General features: G+C 48.5%; 1 protein-coding gene across 1 annotated transcript; it reads left to right on the top strand.

Moving 5' to 3' along the window:
• Positions 1-891: 891 nt before the first annotated feature.
• On the top strand, positions 892-17963 carry LOC122383621 (atlastin-2-like). The gene is made up of 2 exons (XM_043370235.1): positions 892-963; positions 15545-17963. The coding sequence occupies exon 2, from the start codon at positions 15557-15559 to the stop codon at positions 17411-17413; it is 1857 nt and encodes a 618-aa protein (XP_043226170.1). The 5' UTR covers positions 892-963; positions 15545-15556; the 3' UTR covers positions 17414-17963.
• Positions 17964-19471: the final 1508 nt, after the last annotated feature.

The raw sequence follows: 19471 nt of genomic DNA, 5'->3' as shown, positions 1-19471 counted from the left end.
TAGATGAAAAATGAAATTGCACGGCGTTGACTGTAGGTCATAGGGTCACAGGATATTGATCTGTCTGTTTTGTATGGGACATTGACCCGTTCACTAACTGTTTGTTAGTGCACGGAGTGCACTAACAAACCTGTTAGAAACGCTTTCATCCTCAACACGTGCACCAATGGAAAAACGATCTTCAGTCATATACTAAGATCTTTTGCTGTCTGGGCAAAGGTTATCAATATTTCATCTGCCTTTTGCCACATCTAATATTCTTCAGAGAAGATTAAAACTATGTCCAAATTTAAGCTCACCTTGACACGAGGTTAAATTTTCAAAATGACCTTTCAATGTCAATGACCTATTTCGTTTGCCGTTGGCGACAAACGGCCACTGAGGCCTTGGCCGTGGAAGAGGTACGAAAGTTACCGCGAACTAGAGTCGCGAGTTTCTTCCAGTTAGCTCCCATCTCTATGGAGTGAAGTAGGTAAACAAAAAATCAACAAGACTGAGATAGGATACAAGCAAGGACAAATATGTATGAAGCAAAGTTGACTTTCTACAAATATTGGTGGAGACGTCATAAACATAGAATTATTTAGAGCTATGGATGTACAGATCAAATGTTCAATCACTACTAGAGTTGCAAAATTTCCCTACTTCTAATCTGAATTCTGGTTTTCTCTCCTGTCTCACTGCGGCACTAACACGTGTGCCTGCACCTCCGTGTGAATTCCTGCAGCTCCTGGCGTTACATCAGCTCTGCTCAGTCCTCAGTTTACCGTGCAGCGGCTGTGGGCCGCGAGGGGTGGGGTGGGGAGGGGGTGGGGGCGGGGCTGCTGATATCAGAGTCGCCCCCCGCCGGCCTAAGGCTATATATCACTCCCGCCCCACCGCGGGCGTCAGACGCCGCTCGGGCTGCACGGGCCGCGGATCGGCGCTCGACTCTCCGCTTCGGCACCGGCTCGGCCGGGGCAGGTATGTGTTCACTGTTCAATTACATACATAACCCGCGCACCGACGCACAGTGTGGCCAAACACCAGTTTAGCGTGAATTTTATCTCATCGCATCTCGGACTCACTGAAAGTGGTTGTCTAGTTTCAAAATTGACACTTAACCTCGCCCGTGTAGGGGAGGATGTCGAACGGACTCCCTCGCTTTTTCGCGAATAACTTGCGTAAAAAGCAGCCGATCCCAACGCAACCTTCAGTACCCTCGAGTTAATCAATTTTACACCTACCCTAAAAAATCAATAACTCTGACCCCAATTACCTTTGATCTGTGACCTATTTCACGAGACCATGCTTGGCTGGGATCGCGATTCGGCTTACGTCGGCTCGCATTATCTGCGCGTTTGCAGTCTTTTTGTGGTTTCAAACGTTCAAACATGTGAAATCATGTTGGTCAGATGCAATATCCCTCGCGGGCCCGGGGGGAGCGTTTTTCGCCCCCCCCCCCTGGCGAATATTTGCGATAGCTCCCGAACGATTAGGGATAGGAAGGCGAAACTTTCAGTACCTTTTCTCCCATCCATTTGACATCTTCTGTAGTAAAAAATTTGGACCTAGCCCCCTTGATGACGTCACAAGCAGGGCTGCGGAGTCGGAGTCGGAGTCGGAGTCGGAGTCGGTCGGAGTCGACAGTTGTGACCGGAGTCGGAGTCGGAGTCGGAGTCGATTTTAGAAACCCGAGCCGGAGTCGGAGTCGGAGTCACCGAAAATCTGTCGACTCCGCAGCCCTGCTAGGTCTGCGGAGTCGGAGTCGGGAGTTGGAGTCGGTCGGAGTCGATAATTCTGCCCGGAGTCGGAGTCGGAGTCGGAGCTGGTTTTTGAAAGCCGGAATCGGAGTCGGAGTCGGAGTCGCCGAAAATCCATCGACTCCGCAGCCCTGGTCACAAGGTCGATTTTTCTAAACCCCTGCACGGCAAACTTCGGCGTCACAGACGCGAACTTCAAATAGCTGCTAAAAATAGAGTTTTAGAGATAAAGACAAATTACGAAAACGGTTGTGTAGCGTTTGACCTAGAGAAAAATAGAAAAATAGTTTCGGTGACCTGAGGTCAGAGGTCAGGTCAACGACCCCGAAATGTGGTTTTAGTTTTTCGCAAATAACTTCGACAAAAATGGTCCTAGAGCTACGGCAGTAGTACCATCGCATTCGCCTTGTCAAGCCGCGTCGAATGATATATATTTTGTTTGGAAAAGGTCAAATTTTATGTTGACCTCATGTGACCTCGAATGACCTTTGGTTGACTTTGACACATGAAAGGTCGTTCATGATGAATTTGTACCCGCTGATCACGAATCTGGCATCTATTTTCCTCTAAGCTTTCATTTAGAGCTTCCGGATGGCAAAATTGTCTTATTTATTATTACTAACTTGAATCAGTGAAATAGCCTCTAGAAAGGATACTCTTCTGTGACCTTGAACTTTGAGCAGCCTTGTATCGTAAGATGAACCACAAATAGGGAACTGATAAGCCTCAAAACATTTCAAAACATTTTGGAAGTTAGCACGCAAGATGTACGAAAAAGTGCAAAGTTTGAGGTCAATTTTGGGCGTGACCTTGACCTTGACCTTTGATTATGAGCACATTTTCGGAATCCTCAGATTCTCTTCTTTTGTTTGACACCCAATTTCGCCGGTTTGATGCATCCTGCCGTCCTCTAGAAGGCTTACTTTGAGATCACTACACATGTGCCAGTTTTTGCCTTTGACCTTGACCTCTGACCTTGAAAATTGACCTGAGGTCAAAAATTTTAGGTGCCCTAGAATCGTCTCGTAAGGACCTTTCGTTTGGTATCGCTTTTGTTTGCGTAGCTCCCTTATTTATGGAGTTAGACAGGGGGGGGGCGAAAAACGCCCCCCCCCCGGGCTGCGGTGGTTGGGATTACCCCCCGGGCCCGGCCGGGATATGGTGGGTGTCAAGGTAACTTGAAGGTCAGGTCTGGTCACTGACTTTTGATGACCACGGTTCACTTTTTCGAGTTTTAGATGTTTCTATAGTCTAGTTTTTGGAGCTTATTTCGAATTCAATTTAGCAACCATTTTTAGTTTTTACGAACTAGTTTTGGTGCCTTCGTAACGTGTTACACAGATATCAGTGAAGTACCTAAAGGTTGACACCTACTATGAATACCCGGCAGGACCGCTTCTTTTTGACCTGACCTGACCTGACCCGGCCTAGCCTAAATTCATGAAGACATCATCTGTGATCAAAACCATCATGAAATTCGTGATCAGCACCCCGAAAAAAGTCCATAGCAGACTTACTTTACGATGTTCTTGAAGGTCCCGATTTTCCTTAATTTTGGGTCATTGACCTGATCTGGGAGGCCAACCAATGACCTAGAACCTTAAAATTTGTTATCATTGGCTTCCTCTTGTCACGGGCAACGCAACACGCTCGTCTTCTCAGCGAAGATCTAGCTCGATCAAGGCAGGGACCGCGGATTCAAATTCTCGTAGGGTGTGCAAGATGTGGCGATTGGGCCTCCATCTCACGCCGGGCCCCTTCCAAAAAGTCAGCGCCGCCACTGCTCCGGAATAATCCGGTTCCAAGGAAGCGGGGCGGGAAAACCTTCAAAATTGACGGTCGTAAGATGACTGAGCGAGCATCTTACGGTCAGGAGATGCATTAGCAGAGTAAATGCACATGCATGCATGCAACGTGATCCAAATCAATCTCCGATTTTCCCAAACAGGCCCCTTACAGCTTACAGTGACCTTCAAGGGCCCCTACGGGCCTCAGAGAGCCCTTTTGCACAGTTGATGTTGGTACACTTCTTTTTATCATGGATTACATGAATTAGTTTAAAAATAAAACACGGCCGGCGGGATGTTTGGGCCCATCGATTTGGCCCCTATGACCTATGGGGGTCTGGCCTCCGGCCCCCTTAGCTTCCCCATTGCTCTACGGCCCACACGCTGGCTTTGGAGCCCCATAAAGGCCGCACGCCAGCTCCTGAGACCCAACGCCGGCAATTCTAAGGGTCACCGGCGCACCGCACACGGTCTTTGAAGGTCCCATAACGGCCTCTGGAATACCTCATGTAAGTACATAGAAATATGGATGCCCACGCCGCTTCTTGGGCCCCCACACCGGGCTCTTTGACACCGTTCGCCGGCTCCATGGGGTACCAACTACTACCAAGCAAGCTCGCCTGGAGGTCCCCCACCGTCTCTTGGCGCCCGAGTAGCCTCGATGCCTGAATAGGGCCCCGAGACATCGACCTTGGCCAAAAAGCGTTCGTGTAGGCCCTCAGAAACTGGTGTGAGCCCTGAGATTACTGTGCGGGCTACTCAGGCACTTCTGTCGGGTCATCATGCATCGATTTGGGTCCGAGCTAGTGAGGGTTATCAGAAGCATCCTTTAGCCCTGCGACTTCAGAGGTTGGTGTGAGATCCTAAAAAAGAAAGTGAGGGCACTCCGAGGCTTGCAAAGGGCTGTTCCTCGGAGGTCAGCCTTGGCCGAACGGCGTTCCTCAAACTGGTATAGGGCGCTGAGATTACTGAATGTGACTCTCGAGTATTGGCATGGGGCCCTCAACTATCAGCACGGAGCCCTCAGGAGCCGGTAAGGTAAGGGCTGCTTTGAGGCATGCATAAGCCATCCGATCTCAGAGGCCGGTGTGAGATCCTAAACAAGAGCTGAGTGCACTTAAAAACCTGCGTAGGGCCCTCAGAGATCAGCTTTGACCAGACGGCGGTCGTGGACGCCCTTAGAAACTGACGTAAGGGCCGCCTCAGTCGGTCAGCCCTCTCACATCAGCCTGGGGATCTCAGGAATCGGCCTGGGGCCCTCAAGAGCCGGTTAGGGTCCTCGGAAAGTGGCATTATACCCTGAGATAGCTGTGTAAGGCCCTTGGGTAACGGCTTGGGGCCCTCGGGCATCGGCCTGCGAACCCGGGCATTTGCCAGAGGTCCTTGGATATCGGTCTGGGGCCCTTCAAGAGCTGGTGAGGGACTTCAGAAACTGGTATGGGGCCCTGAGATAACTCTGTGGGCTTTCAGGTGCTGATGCAGGACCCTTGGGCATCGGCCCCAAGAGGGGTTAAGGAGGGCAGGGGGCAAGGGGCCCTCAAGAGCCGGTTAGGGCCCTCAGAAACTGGCGTGGATCCCTGAGCTAGCCATGTAGGTACTGACACCGGCGTGGGACCTTTAGACATTGACTTGGGGCCCTCGGGCATCAGCCTGGGCCCTCAAGAGCCGGTGGGAGCGCTAAAAAATGGCGTGGGTGGGGTTCTGAGATAACCCCTGAGATAACACTAGAACCTATTCACGCCTTCAGGCACCGGTGCGGGACCATCAGACTCGCGCTGGGGCCCTCGAGAATCGGCTTGGGACACTCAAGCGCCAGGGCCGCATGGGCCCCCACAACGAACTGTGGGTGGGCAAAAATAGGTGTTTGCACACCCTCAGGATTTTCAGGGTGTGCAATTGCACACCCTGCCCCCCGGAATCCGCGGTCCCTGGATCAAGGGCCAAACGGCAAGGGGGTCCAACTGGCCCCTTCTATACGTTCGCGGTTAGCAAAACACCAACACGGACCTTTTGACAATTGACAAAACACCAATATTAAAGCTTTTTTAGACCTTTTGCGATGCATTAACCCGCGCCGTGCTGGGAAGGGGTGTTTTTTACACCCCTCCTCTCAAGTTTTTCGCGAATATCTCAAAAACCTGCGCGCCGCCGTGCATGGTACACCTGTTTATGCATCATTTCTGCTGCACATGTTGTGAAAATTTCAGACGCAGGTCGTTCAAGGTCAGGTCACCAGGTCACGTCAAGTGACCTTACCTCAAAAAACGTTCAAAGGCTCGCTATAGCTACACCGACTGAACGATCGCTTTGAAACTTTCAGCGATTGATATGAGTAACAGTACATAGGGGAAAGTGGGGTAAGACGGTCAGGGTAGGTAAGACGGGCACCCCTTCTGCAGACCAAACCAATAGCGCTACGAGCGAGAAAAATTAGGACCAGAATTGCCTTTCCCACTACACACCTCCATTGAAGTCTGGTGAATTTGTGTTCAGTCAATAATCTTTTATTTTGATTTTTTAATTATAAATCCTAAAAAGTCCGCCCATGCCGCCGCCGCCGTCGGGATTACTCCCAAAAAGGCTTATTACGGCGCCGTCGATTGACGCAGGAGGGTGAAATTTTCACGACTCGTGGGTCACGTAATTCAACAGGTCGTATAAAATTTTGGGCACGATGCGGCCGGGGGTGCGCCCGTGGCGCGTGCTCACGTGGTGTGCCATAGGGTTTACACTAGAATCGGCAACAGACTATTGCTCGGGAACGGTAAGGGCTACGGGGGTGAAATTTGTATGCCAAGTCGGTCGCGTGCACTCATTTGTCGTATTAAATTTTCGAGGGGGTGGGTTCAGCGGTGTGCACGTGGTGGGGCCGCGACCGGTGCCGAGCAGAAGGCACGTGCTTTAGGCTCAGTTGTTCGCTTGCAAAACTGAGTGGAAATAATCAGAGCCGGCAGGTCATTGACCTTTGACAACGAAGGTCGACACAAGGCACCGCTCGCCAAGGGGATTCACCAGTAAATACAATTGATTTGTTTTTGCATATACGAGCATACGCCTTCTGCACGAATCTCGTATACTGCCTTCTCCGAAGCACTTGAGACCAACAAGCGACTGTATCAATGCGGCTAATCTCGGGCATTTGTTGCGAGCTGCGCTGGTCGGTGAAAGAAGCTGGCCGTGTTGCCCTGCCCATGTGACCGTCTTACCCCATGGGGTAAGACGGTAAGATGGGTTTTTCCAAGGTTTTGCAAAAAATAACTGTAGTTTTTTGTTGAATCAGCTCTAAGTCTCATCTTCTGGCAAATGGAAGTAAAATGTCTAAAAAAAAAGGTTTTCACTCAGTTTCCCGTTTCTATGATGTTTCTAACCGGCCGAAAAATGGCTCCAAAGTTAACCCGCGCCCCGTAGGGCTACCGACGGACCCTACCACCCGTAGGGGGGGGCCGTTTCGGCCCCCCCCAGATCTCGGAAATTTACCGGCCGATTTTCAAAATTCAAACGGCGTTCGATAGCCCCACCAAGGAACTACCTTCTGACCAAATTTCATTGACCTAGGTCAAACTGATGACGTCACAGGTCAGTTCAAAGGTCGGATTTTCACCGTTCACAGGCATTTCAAGAAATGTGTTGTGAAATCGAGTAAATTAGTAAGGTTTTGAAAACCATCGATGGTAAATTGTTCGTCAACCACATACCTCGCTTTCTGAGGTCACTGATACCAGGTCAGGTCACAGAGGTCAGGTCACTGGGGGTCACCTGGGGGTCACTATATGAAAGTGTCGTGTGATGCATGTTTTATGGTTCATTTTACATGAAAAATGCGATTATGTGGGTCAGGCAGCCTTTGGGGCCAGCTAAGGTCACGTTTTGGTGAAGGTCAGGTCAAATTAGGTCAAATTTCAAAGTTGATATTTTTGCATAAAATGGGTATCGATTCGATGCACCTTGTCACGGGGAGTCCAATGGTGGTCTTTGTTTTGCCTTACGGGGTCTAGAATTGACAAAAATTGAGTTTGAAAATTTGACGTCAGCATTTTTGAACAGTTTTGTTGGTATAACTTGGCCAAAAAACGAGATATCGATCTGAAATTTGCTATACAGATAGAAGACGGTAGGTACTCTCACATACATTCCGCTTTTTTCGAAACTCAAAAAAACTCTTTGGATTTTTTGGCTAATATTTCCCAAATAATGCTTTTTTGATTTTTGGGGGTCAAAACTCAAAAATTTCAAAAAACCGAGTTAACAGTTTTGTAGCCCTGTCAATTTTACACCTTTTATGTCTTGATCATTTTTCTGTATTTTCTGTTTGGAATAATTATTATAGCAAAATTTTCATTCAAATGAGGAACAATCCAAGGGCAGGAAGCATGTATATTTGTGTGCACACTGTGCAAGCCAAGAAGCTGCATTAGCAGATACTCGTTGATATTAGATCCAGCCAAGTCCAAACGCATTCCACGGGATCTGTTTCTGGTGCGTCAACATTATTTATATCGTTCGAGGGCGGATACAGTTGTAACAATACAAAAAAAAAAAATGCAGAGCTCTATTCCTTTAATAATTCTCTTCAACGCCTTATTCCTAGGCGAATTAGTCCACCCTGGTTGAATAAATAGGGTGATTTCGCCAAAAGGTCGCGGAAAACCAACCGAATACGGCAGCGCTCAATGTTAATTTGGGCATGTAGACTCTTCAAAAACTCGCATTGGGCGGATAGGGTTTTCAAGTTTTGTCTCCAAAACAACGTATTCGGCTCCCAAATACGTCCAAGTGATCCGCCTCGTTCCTAGTTAAGCTCTAATCAGATCAAGTGACTCATAAGGAGCGAAAAAGCAAGAAAAAGCATGAATTTCCCTATGGCGGTGGGCTGCCGGGCTGCCAGACGGCGCACCGGCTATTTCCACTTTTGACACACCATGAGATGTCGTGACATTTTTTATGTCGTAAAATGACTGTCAGGTACCTGCAGGTTGAAACGCCGCTAGCGTGCGTTCATTTCATACAAACTGCAAAAATTATGCATGGCAATGATCCCTAAGGCCTGCTGATTCTCAAATTTTAAATATTTTATTCTTTTAAAATCTGAGATTAGAGTTTGATAGCACTGTGTTTTCTGACTCCTCTCATGTTAAGAAATTGGGTCTGGCTTAAAAAAAACTGAGCTCTTGAGAGCAATTGTCGTGCTTTAACCCTCGCCGGCACAGGCCATTTTGCGTCCTTCGACGGCAGAAGGTTGGTACGACCCCCCCCCCCTCGCGTTTGGCCCCTGATCGAGCTAGAGCTTCGCGGAAAAAACGAGCGTGTTGCCCGTCACGAGAGGAAGCCGATGATACCCAATTTTAAGGTCCTAGGTCATCGGGTGACCTTCCAGGTCAGGTCAATGACCCGAAAACCGGGAAAATCGGGACCTGTTAGAAAGTCGTAAAGTGTGGCTGTTATGTGGTTTTCCGGGGTGCTGATCACGAATATCGTGTTAGTTTTGATCAGAGATGATGTCTTTAAGCATTTAGACCAGGTCGGGTCAGGTCAGGTCAGGTCAACCGGTAGGGGTTGTGACGGGTATTCGTAATACGTGTCAACCGCCTCTGACAGCTTCGTAACATGTTACGAAGGCACCAAAACTACTTCGTAAATGTTCAAATGGTTGCTAAATTCGAATTCAGCTCTAAAAACTAGCCTAGAAACATGTAAAACTCGAAAAAGTGAACCGAGGTCACCCGAGGTCACCAAAGGTCAATGACCTGACCTGACCTTCAGGTGACCTTGACACCCACCCTAATGTATGGGAGCAACATCAAATCACATGTTTGAACGTTTGAAACCACGAAAAGCTCGCAAACGCGCGGCTAATGCGAGCCGACATACGCCGAATCGCGATTTCGGCCAAACATGGTCACGGAAAAGAGGTCACAGGTCAAAGGTCATTGGGGTCAGGGTCATGAAATTTTCAGGGTAGGTGTAAAATTGATCAATGCGAGGGTACTGAAAGTTTCGTTGCGATCGGCCGCTTTTTACGCGAGTTATTCGCGAAAAACCTTAGGGGGGGTTGCATCAACCCCCCCCCCCCTGTGCCGGCGAGGGTTAATGTCTTGCGTCTAAATCAGTCGAGCATGACGTCACTCTGACGTCATTTCCAGCCGACCAATGGTAGCTACGAAGTTCTTATTTTGGCACAAGGTGTCATATTGATGCAGCCGACGGTACTGAAGGTTTTGCGTCGATATGTCTAGCGATTTAGAAGTTATTGCAGAAAAAAAATGAGATGGGGCTATGAATAGCCCCCCCCCCCCTCCCTCTCCCAGTGGGGCACGGGTTAAATATCGATTCGAAACATTATCACAATCTGACAAAGTGCTTTGCCTGTGACGAAAACGTTGTACTCAATGACAAAAAGTTATGCAAAATGACTAAATTCCGTCTAGCCTGTTTTGCCGAACGTCGAACAGTGATGCACGTCGCCGATGGGTTATACTGAATGACGTTTGTTCAAACTGATGCCGAAATGGTTTTGACGATTCAGCTATCGAACCCAGATCGAACCACGCAAAAAGGTGTATGTAGAAAAATATATGTTACAGTTAGTATGCGAAATCCGTTAGTTTGCAATGCAACTAGTTTCGTTGCAAACTACCTGACCGGCCAGGTAGTTTGCAACGAAACTAGTTCCGTTGCAAACTAACTGACCGTCCAGTTAGTTTGCAAACTAACAAGTTAGGATGCAAACTACCTAGTTACTTTGCAACGGAACTAGGTGTGTTGCAACGGAACTAGTTGTAATGCGAAATCGACGAGGCAGTGCAGCTCTATTTGTCGGTTATATTCAACTTTTATGTAAATTTTAACAACGTTGTTAAAACAAAGCTGTGTTTTTCTTACGGGTGACTTTAGACATAAGAGTAGGACGGGTGGTCACATTCATGGATGAAACAGTGAATTAACCAGATTCGACTACACTAGATGCCGGCAGCGCTCTTGCGTTGCCTTGGGCCAGAATTGGAGGAACGGTACTGAGGGCACACACCGGGCCAAACCACCGAAACCCAGACTGAGCTTGGACCAAGGCCCTATATACGCTTGGACTGAACCTGAAACCAAACGAAGCATCCCAAAAATGCTTCGAAGCACGTGAGATTGGTGCGGATATCTACCTACAGTATGGTATGAATGAACTGCACGTGCATAGTTCATGTCCCAGGCATCCCAGTGCAGTCATTTTCATAACATCATGTAGCGTGTGTCTAGTTCTATCAGTGCCTACCGACTTTTGTGTCGCTAGATCGACGTTTCCCGGGATCAGAGGATCCCTAGTCAAAACCGTTATCCGCCCCCCGCACGCGCAGCTTGCACCCCTCGGATATTACCTCGCCGGAATGTTATGACTCAATGTATTCTTCTTATGACCTGCAAGTTTTGAACCAGTTAGAGCGGCCGTTTACCCTGCAGGCGTGGCAACGCACGAAGGGGTGCAATCGGCTTGCACGTACATAGCTCATGCACCACAGAGTTTAGCTCAACCAAATGTGCACTATTTTGGAGGCCTTGCCTGAGACTACCATTGAACCGATTTTGCGGTTGATAGCTCAAAATTTCTTTGAGCCAGAGGACCTCACGTCAAAACGGTTTTCCGCCCCCAGCACGTGCAGCCTGCACCCCTCGCAGACGGTGACCCCCCTGGAAACTGGTTCAAGGTGTTACCGATGTGTCCCGCCAGTGTGGCTTTGTCCGTGACCTCGGGTTGACCTGTAGCCTTGACAAAAAATTTCGTGTCACCGAAACTTTGAAGCGGAATAGCATGTGCCACGAACCACTGAGCGAACCGAGGCCAGTACCAAAAGTTTACCTCGCCGGAGCCGAGTCGAACGGTCCCACTTTCGTCCCGATCGGTCCACCCATTTTGACTCCAGGTCCAAAAAAGCTTGGACAAACTCACTCACATACTCACATACTCACTCACATACTGACAAACAGGCTTGGCCGAACTTTTCTTCAGCGACCCACCAATGGGAATTTCCGGATGCAAAAGCATGCTATCGCATGCTTTTGATCCTCCAATTTTGGATAATGTGACGATCACTATAGCGGATCCAGAGGAGGGGCAGTTCCGGGGGGCATTTTGCGATTTTGATTTTTTAACACCAGTCACCACCGCCGCCGCCGCACAGAACAGAACTGAACTGTATTGTCCCATGGCCCGTGGTCCGGGATAAGCGTGCGATCAAGAATCTGTCTCAACGGCCGACTCCTACTGCGACTTGCCTAGCCAGGTGACCTAGCGGTGCCGGGCCATTCGGTAACAGCCAATGATCAAAGGGCAGACTGCGTCACAGACTGATCGGTTGTGGAGGTAGGAGCTCGTCAGCGGCGCGGTTCTGGAATAGGGGAGACCCGAGAGGTATGGGCCGGTTTTGTGTAAAGGCAATTTTCTTCCATAGTGGGCAGTGGCTAGACCCGTTTTTTCACTCTGTGTACGTGATATTGCTTTTCGCCTGCAAAGTGTGCCTGACATTAGGTATCTGGGACCAACTTTTTTGTCTCGAGATAACTTTAAATAAATCATGCGCTTTTTCGATCCAGTTAAGTACACCGGGAGGTAGGGGCGGTGCTTTGTTTCATATTCTTTTCTCGACAATGAGAACAATACTCGTAGCTGGTATCTACCTTGATCTCTCTTAGAGCCACCGCATAAGCGGCCAACAGCTTACTTCATGGAGGTCACTTTGGCACATAAGTATTTTGGTAAACTCAATCATGCTCCACGAAATAAGATAAATGATATTTTTTTTGTTCGAATGAAATTTTTAGTTAAATGTTCGACCTTGCGCGGCAAAAATAAAACTTATTGAAGATGACATTCAATGAAAGCATCATTTCATTGATTTAGGATCAACGGGGGTGGGTGGCCCGAACCTCTCGGTTAGGACGCCAGAATGTGCGTAGCATCTCAGCTCATAATCTTGCAACAAAACTTCAAATTGTCTATCCAGTCCTAATTTGCATGCTTTAAACTTTATGTTAGAGCTGGTCTGACATCATAAAACGAGCCTGGTTCAAAAGTATCATGATTTTTTTTTTTGTATGTACCGTATTTTACTCGAAAAGGGCAAAAACGCTTTATCGCCGCTCATTGCCAAGGAAGACTAAGGAAGACTTCGGAAATCACGTCGGTTGTATAACGGAATGGCTGCTTCCAGTTTACGCGGTCAAATGTGTAAAAATACGCAACACTTCTTCAAAACTGCGATGGTCCATATCCATACCTTCGGGGGGCCCATACCTCCAGGGTCTCCCCTATTCCGAAATCGGCAGCAGAACCTTTCTTTCCGCTTATGTCTACGCATTTATGGTGATCACTAGCGGTTCCAGAAAGATGCACATGGTCGTTGCGGGAGACATAATCCCAAAAAGTTTCTCCTAATTCCAAAAACCTTTCGGATTTTGATTCCAATCCTAACACACGGCTGTGCAGTCTAAAACAAGTATTTGATTATAAAAGTTGTTCAGTTTTCGTTTCATTTTCATAATAAGTAAATATTTGTCGCTTTCGGGCGCTGCGTAGATGGCGGAGCGATTTCGGGCGCCCCCCCCCCCCCCACCTCTAGATCCACCAGTGATCGTAACGTTATGTAGTCGAATCCGATTAATTCACTGTTTCTATCCTAAATGTGACCACCTGTCTTATGTCTATGTCGTAGGCATCGGGTGAAATCCGGCATTTCATGAAATGCCTAGGCATTACATGGAATGCCGGCAAAATCTGAAATCTTCGTAGAAATAGGCGCGTTACAGCGAATGCCTGAAAATTTTAGGCATTTCATGAAATGCCAGGCGGAGGCCAGGCACTCCCTGAAATATGGTCAAAATTAACTGAGTACACTCGTTGCCTAGGCATTACATGGATTGCCCAAAAGACGACCGGCACTCTCTGTAACAAAACTTTTCGTACGCGGACGGTTGTGTGCATATACACGCCGGCGGGCGGGCGGGGGAAGGACGTTATCGTATTGGTGTAAAATGGGCTAACACTTCGAGATATTTCACGGATCGTCTCGTCTGCAGCGTATCTACTTTATTGTTAGCTAGTACACAAATATTACACTGTGCAGTTATCGGGTTTCTCTGAAGTGTGGGGTCTGCTGTGTTGGTCCATAGGCAGTAAAAAACAAAATATCGTCTGGAAACTCTTATAGAGTTTCCAAACTCTCATTTTCAAACAAAAGGTTCCAGAACTGTTTTATTATTTGTTGACACATGGGAGCGCCGCGTGGCACCGACTCGTACACATCATTCCAGCCTTACGGCACTTGCACCTCTTGGTGTTGCACTGTTTGGCGCTGGCCCGGCATGCACACTGCTTCATCCCTTGCCCTCCAAAAAGTGACTGCTCTCGGAACGCCTCTCTCAGGCCAAGAGTGCGATCTGTTCCGACCACCCCAACCTCGTTTGCATTGGTTTCCCGCAAAGCTGAGCGCGGAAACCAGCCCTTTATGACCCCGGCGCGCGTACTCAGCTGATACACATCATTCCTTGCATCAGTGATCACTGCGTGGATGTGATCACTGAACTCCCAGCCCTAGCGGTCGGGACCCCCGTAGTAATGGCCATGCCTAAAGTGGACCGTGGGCCGCTCGATCCCGCTAACATCCATGCAGTGATCACTGATGCAAGGAATGATGTGTATCAGCTGAGTACGCGCGCCGGGGTCATAAAGGGCTGGTTTCCGCGCTCAGCTTTGCGGGAAACCAATGCAAACGAGGTTGGGGTGGTCGGAACAGATCGCACTCTTGGCCTGAGAGAGGCGTTCCGAGAGCAGTCACTTTTTGGAGGGCAAGGGATGAAGCAGTGTGCATGCCGGGCCAGCGCCAAACAGTGCAACACCAAGAGGTGCAAGTGCCGTAAGGCTGGAATGATGTGTACGAGTCGGTGCCACGCGGCGCTCCCATGTGTCAACAAATAATAAAACAGTTCTGGAACCTTTTGTTTGAAAATGCGGTCTCTATAAGAGTTTCCAGACGATATTTTGTTTTTTACTGCCTATGGACCAACACAGCAGACCCCACACTTCAGAGAAACCCGATAACTGCACAGTGTAATATTTGTGTACTAGCTAACAATAAAGTAGATACGCTGCAGACGAGACGATCCGTGAAATATCTCGAAGTGTTAGCCCATTTTACACCAATACGATAACGTCCTTCCCCCGCCCGCCCGCCGGCGTGTATATGCACACAACCGTCCGCGTACGAAAAGTTTTGTTACATAGAGTGCCGGTCGTCTTTTGGGCAATCCATGTAATGCCTAGGCAACGAGTGTACTCAGTTAATTTTGACCATATTTCAGGGAGTGCCTGGCCTCCGCCTGGCATTTCATGAAATGCCTAAAATTTTCAGGCATTCGCTGTAACGCGCCTATTTCTACGAAGATTTCAGTTTTTGCCGGCATTCCATGTAATGCCTAGGCATTTCATGAAATGCCGGATTTCACCCGATGCCTACGACATCTACACCTTTTGAGGCGCAATTTCAAAAATTTAAAGACCAAATTCAAAAAGTTTACATTCAAAATGCACGTGAACGTTTTGAATTTGGTCTTTAACTTTTTGAAATTGCGCCTAAAATGCTGTAGTGTCCCCCGTTAGAAAAACACAGTTTTGTTTTAACAACCGTTGTTAAAATTTACATAAAAGTTGAATATAACCTACAAATAGAGCCACTGCCTCGTCGATTTCGCATTACAACTAGTTCCGTTGCAACACACCTAGTTCCCTTGCAAAGTAACTAGGTGGTTTGCAACGTACCTAGGTAGTTTGCATCCTAACTAGTTAGTTTGCAAACTAACTGGACGGTCAGTTAGTTTGCAACGGAACTAGTTTCGTTGCAAACTACCTGGCCGGTCAGGTAGTTTACAACGAAACTAGTTGCGTTGCAAACTAACGGATTTCGCATACTAACTGTAACATATACATGACCAGAGATTGAAATGATCAATAACCCCATGTGTGTGGTGTTGTTTCAGGTGCTGGCAGCAATGCAACCAAAGCAAATTATCAGCGTGATTGAAAATGGAGAAAGCAAAGAGCTGCATTTGCATGAGGAGAACCTACGGGCCCTTCTGTCTGAGAGTGATCAGAACTCTCCCGTTGTGGTGTTGTCGGTAACTGGCGCCTATCGGACGGGCAAATCGTTCTTACTAAACTCCATGGTTCGTTACCTGACGGCACCCGACAAAACCCGTTGGCTCGACTACAAAGCTGAGAGCTTCGAATGGAAGAGCGGCAGCGAGCCGCACACAAACGGCATGGTCATGTCGCAGCCCACGCCAATAACTCTGCCCTCTGGGGAAGAGGCGCTTCTGATCCTCATGGACACTCAAGGGCTGTACGATACGAACTCGCGTGTTACAGATTCAGCGAAAATTTTTGTTCTGAGCACTGTTGTCAGCTCTCTCTCAGTGTTCAACTTGATGCAGGATCTAAAAGGCAATGACCTTGAGTTCCTCCAACTCTTCGCCGACTTCGGAAGGCGTGCCGTGAACTCAGCCGATGAAACCGCATTCATGGATCTCCTTTTCCTGATACGGGACTGGGCACATCCGGAGGATCACCCATTTGGCAGTCACGGAGGCAAAGCCTTGGTCGAAAGACGCCTGAATAGTGACGGGAGTATTACCTCGCTGCGGGAGGAGTTCCGCAGATGCTTCTCAAGTGTGGACGGCTTCTTGCTGCCATACCCCGGCAGGGTTGTCGCAGAACGCTCATCATTCAATGGCGATCCCAAAGACATGGAGTCAGACTTCGTAGAGAAGCTGGACGAGCTAATGTCAGAACTGTTCACTCCTGCTACGATGTCTAGAAAGATGGTAGCGGGCGGTCCGCTGACATGCAGGAAGCTGATGAAATTTATGAGGACTTTTGTCAACTGTGTGGAAAGCTACAGATTCGCTGACATCGACAGCCTCGTCAAAGCAATGAACAAAGCCGGAAAGTTGACAGCTCTTCAGGACGAGTTTGACAACTATGTGCAGAAGATGGAGGAGGTGTGGGGGGACGATGTCATGGTGCTCGACGAAAAGTCTCTGGACAAGGCCCACGAATCAGCAAAGGCGGCCGTTTTGCACTCATTCAGGCGGCGGGTCAACGCAAGAGACACTTGTGAACCAGACGGACGCTACTGTACGTCGCTGGAAAACAAAGTAGAAGAGGAGTTCTCCAGAAGGAAAAACGGGACTCGCCAAACACTAAAGGCCTTCCATGAATGTAGCGAGAAAACTAAGAAGGTAGTTGACGAGTGCATCGCTGTGTACCGTAAGCACATTGATTTGTGCGAGTACAGCAGATGGAATCCGCTTCGGTACACGCCAAACCTCGAGAAAACTATTCGTGGTGCACACGAAATAGCCAAGAAGAAAGCGCTCGATGCATTTGAGGAAAAGACGGAAAAGACTCCGGAGCTGATCAAGGAGCCATTCAAAGATGCGCTTGAAAGCGCGCTTGATGGCATCTTGTCTGAAGCTATGGGCTGGAACAAAACCCTCAAGCTCATCTGGGGTGCGCTCGGTGTAGGCTTGCTCGTTGGTGCTGGCACTGTACTGCTCCTCTCACCCTGTGTGAAGATGCGAGCAGCAGCGGCAGCAGTCGCTGTGACCTTGGGGGTCGGTGTAGGTTCAGCCTGCATTTATTACATGTGGGACCCGATCTCTGAGTTCATGGTTGGTGCAGGAAAGACGGCTGTTGGCATTGTCGACGCGGCTGGAGAGGTTTTGGTTGATTCGGTGAGGCTGGTAGGCCCAGAAGTGCTGGCTGACGTTATCAGAAGAAGCATAAATCAGCACAGGTCTGAGTCGTGCACCGTGAAGGACATGGCTAACGCTTTCATGCCTTGTTAGCATGTGTGCGTGCTGTGTGTGTTGGGGGGAGGTGAGAGAGAGAGAGAGAGAGAGAGAGAGAGAGAGAGAGAGAGAGAGAGAGAGAGGGGAGAGAGGAGAAGAAAAATAAGCTAGGGGAAGAGGCGGCGATGTTTGACTTCTGCTAGTTCCTGAGCCGGTTCTCAGGTAGGCTTACCGACGTGTTCGTTCGTATTATAGAGCATCTTATCGGGATGTGTTTTAGTGTGAAATACATACCTATAGGATTAGGTCCGCTACTCATGTAGCGCTGCGTAGATATAGTGACGCGCTTTGGGGAGCCTGTGTATATGTGGACGATATGCTCGCTAGTAGTGCACGCACAGTGATGCGCGATGTCTGGAAGGACGTATGTACACTCTGCTTATACCTATACTGTTTGCGTACTTAGAGTGGAGGATCTGTATCTATTGTGATTAAATGAAGTTCGCTGATCACTCATGTAACGTGAGTTGAAGGACAGATTGCGGAATAGAATGCGCCTACAAGATTTTTCAAAGAAGTTCGCAACAATAAATGCATTGATGATCAATCAGTGTATGTATTTTACCTCATCTTGCAACGCGAAGAGGACGACATGACTGTCGCAGACTGAACCGTGCTACGTTCCCTGTGAGACCTTTAGAGTGTGTATATGTTCAGTCAACGGTAATATATGTATACGCACCAGGTTGAACCCTCACCCACTGCGCAGCATCCTTCAACAGCACAAATTGGTCGGTGGCCTGGGTTCGACACATTTGCGTTAACCCACGCCCTGGTTGGGGTATTCAGCTGAACGGCTCCGTTGGGATGGGCAGAATCTGCCCCTTCCCCAGTGTCTACCTTCCGAACGTAGGTACATACATATGGTTGTAGAAAGACGAGGAAAACGGTGATCAAAAGAGCTCTTAATCCGCGCCCTGGTGTGTGTGTGGGGGGGTATTTTTGCCCCCCCCCCTCCCTCCAGACTTTTCGATATAGGTATCTCCAGAACCGCTGCGCCGATCGTCACCAAACTTTCAGTAGGGGAATGTGGGGCACATTTGTGCATGGGGCACAATCGTTTTCAGCAGTTTATGGAAACACGAGGAGCGACTGCACGAGCTCAAGGTAAATTATGAAAATATGTCTATCATTGCCGCCCTTCGTTCACCGTAGAAGACAACACTGCACCTGCTGTCATGCTTGATAAAAACGCAAATTTGTAATATTCGTGAGCTTTCCAAACTTTTCTTATATCATCCATTTTCGTGATCCTGAACCGGAAATGTGGTTCAGCTTTTCAAAATTGGGGGCGAAGAAGCTCACTCTATTCACGGAACTGCTGCAAACTTGTTTGTTGAACAAGTGTCATTTTTTCAACAAGAAATTTTGAAATATATTACAAATAACGTTGTGGGGCAGTTTCGTGTAGGCATGTGTAGGTATGCACTGCCTGGGGGCACATTCGTGCATTTCTTTTTGTTTTTGCGATTTATGACTTTATCTGTGGTAGGTTTCACTAATGACGCTCGCCTGACTCAGTCTCGGCTGCTTGTGACGTCGTGACGAGTAATTTTCACGCGAGCTTGGCGATGTCACGGAGGCCGGCAGTTGGCACATTCTTTTTGGCCAGCCCATTCTTTCTGCAGATGTTAATCCTCGCCGGACCTATTGGTTTTCTACATACGCGCCGGCCGAGGGGGGGGGGGCGGGTACGACCCCCCCCCTCGCCGTTTCGCCCCTGGTGGAGCTAGCGCGTCGCGGAAAAAACGAGCGTGTGCGCCGTTACGAGACGCAGAGATTGGTACCCGATTTTAAGGTCCTAGGTCAACCGGTGACCTCTGAGGTCAGGTCAAGTGCCCCAAGGTACGGTTCAGTTTTTGGTGAATAACTTCGCAAAAAACGGCCGCAGAGCGCCGATTTTGGCAGCATCGTGTTCGTCTCGCTCAGGCGCGTCGAATGATATACTTTTTGTCCGGGTCAGGTCAATTTGGGGTGTTGACCTCAGGTCAAGGTCAGGTCAGCACCCCCAGGTCACGAAGTTGGTCGAAAGAGGTCATGTCGCATATCATTCGA

The sequence above is a fragment of the Amphibalanus amphitrite genome, unplaced genomic scaffold (assembly GCF_019059575.1).
Source record: "Amphibalanus amphitrite isolate SeventyFive unplaced genomic scaffold, NRLGWU_Aamphi_draft 000169F_arrow, whole genome shotgun sequence".
NCBI classification, from domain to species: Eukaryota; Metazoa; Arthropoda; class Thecostraca; order Balanomorpha; family Balanidae; genus Amphibalanus; species Amphibalanus amphitrite.
This window is presented reverse-complemented; position numbering and strand designations above follow the sequence as displayed.

Bases quoted from the DNA above. Each gene is read 5' to 3' on its own strand.
- LOC122383621 (XM_043370235.1), top strand. From the start codon at position 15,557: ATGCAACCAAAGCAAATTATCAGCGTGATTGAAAATGGAGAAAGCAAA.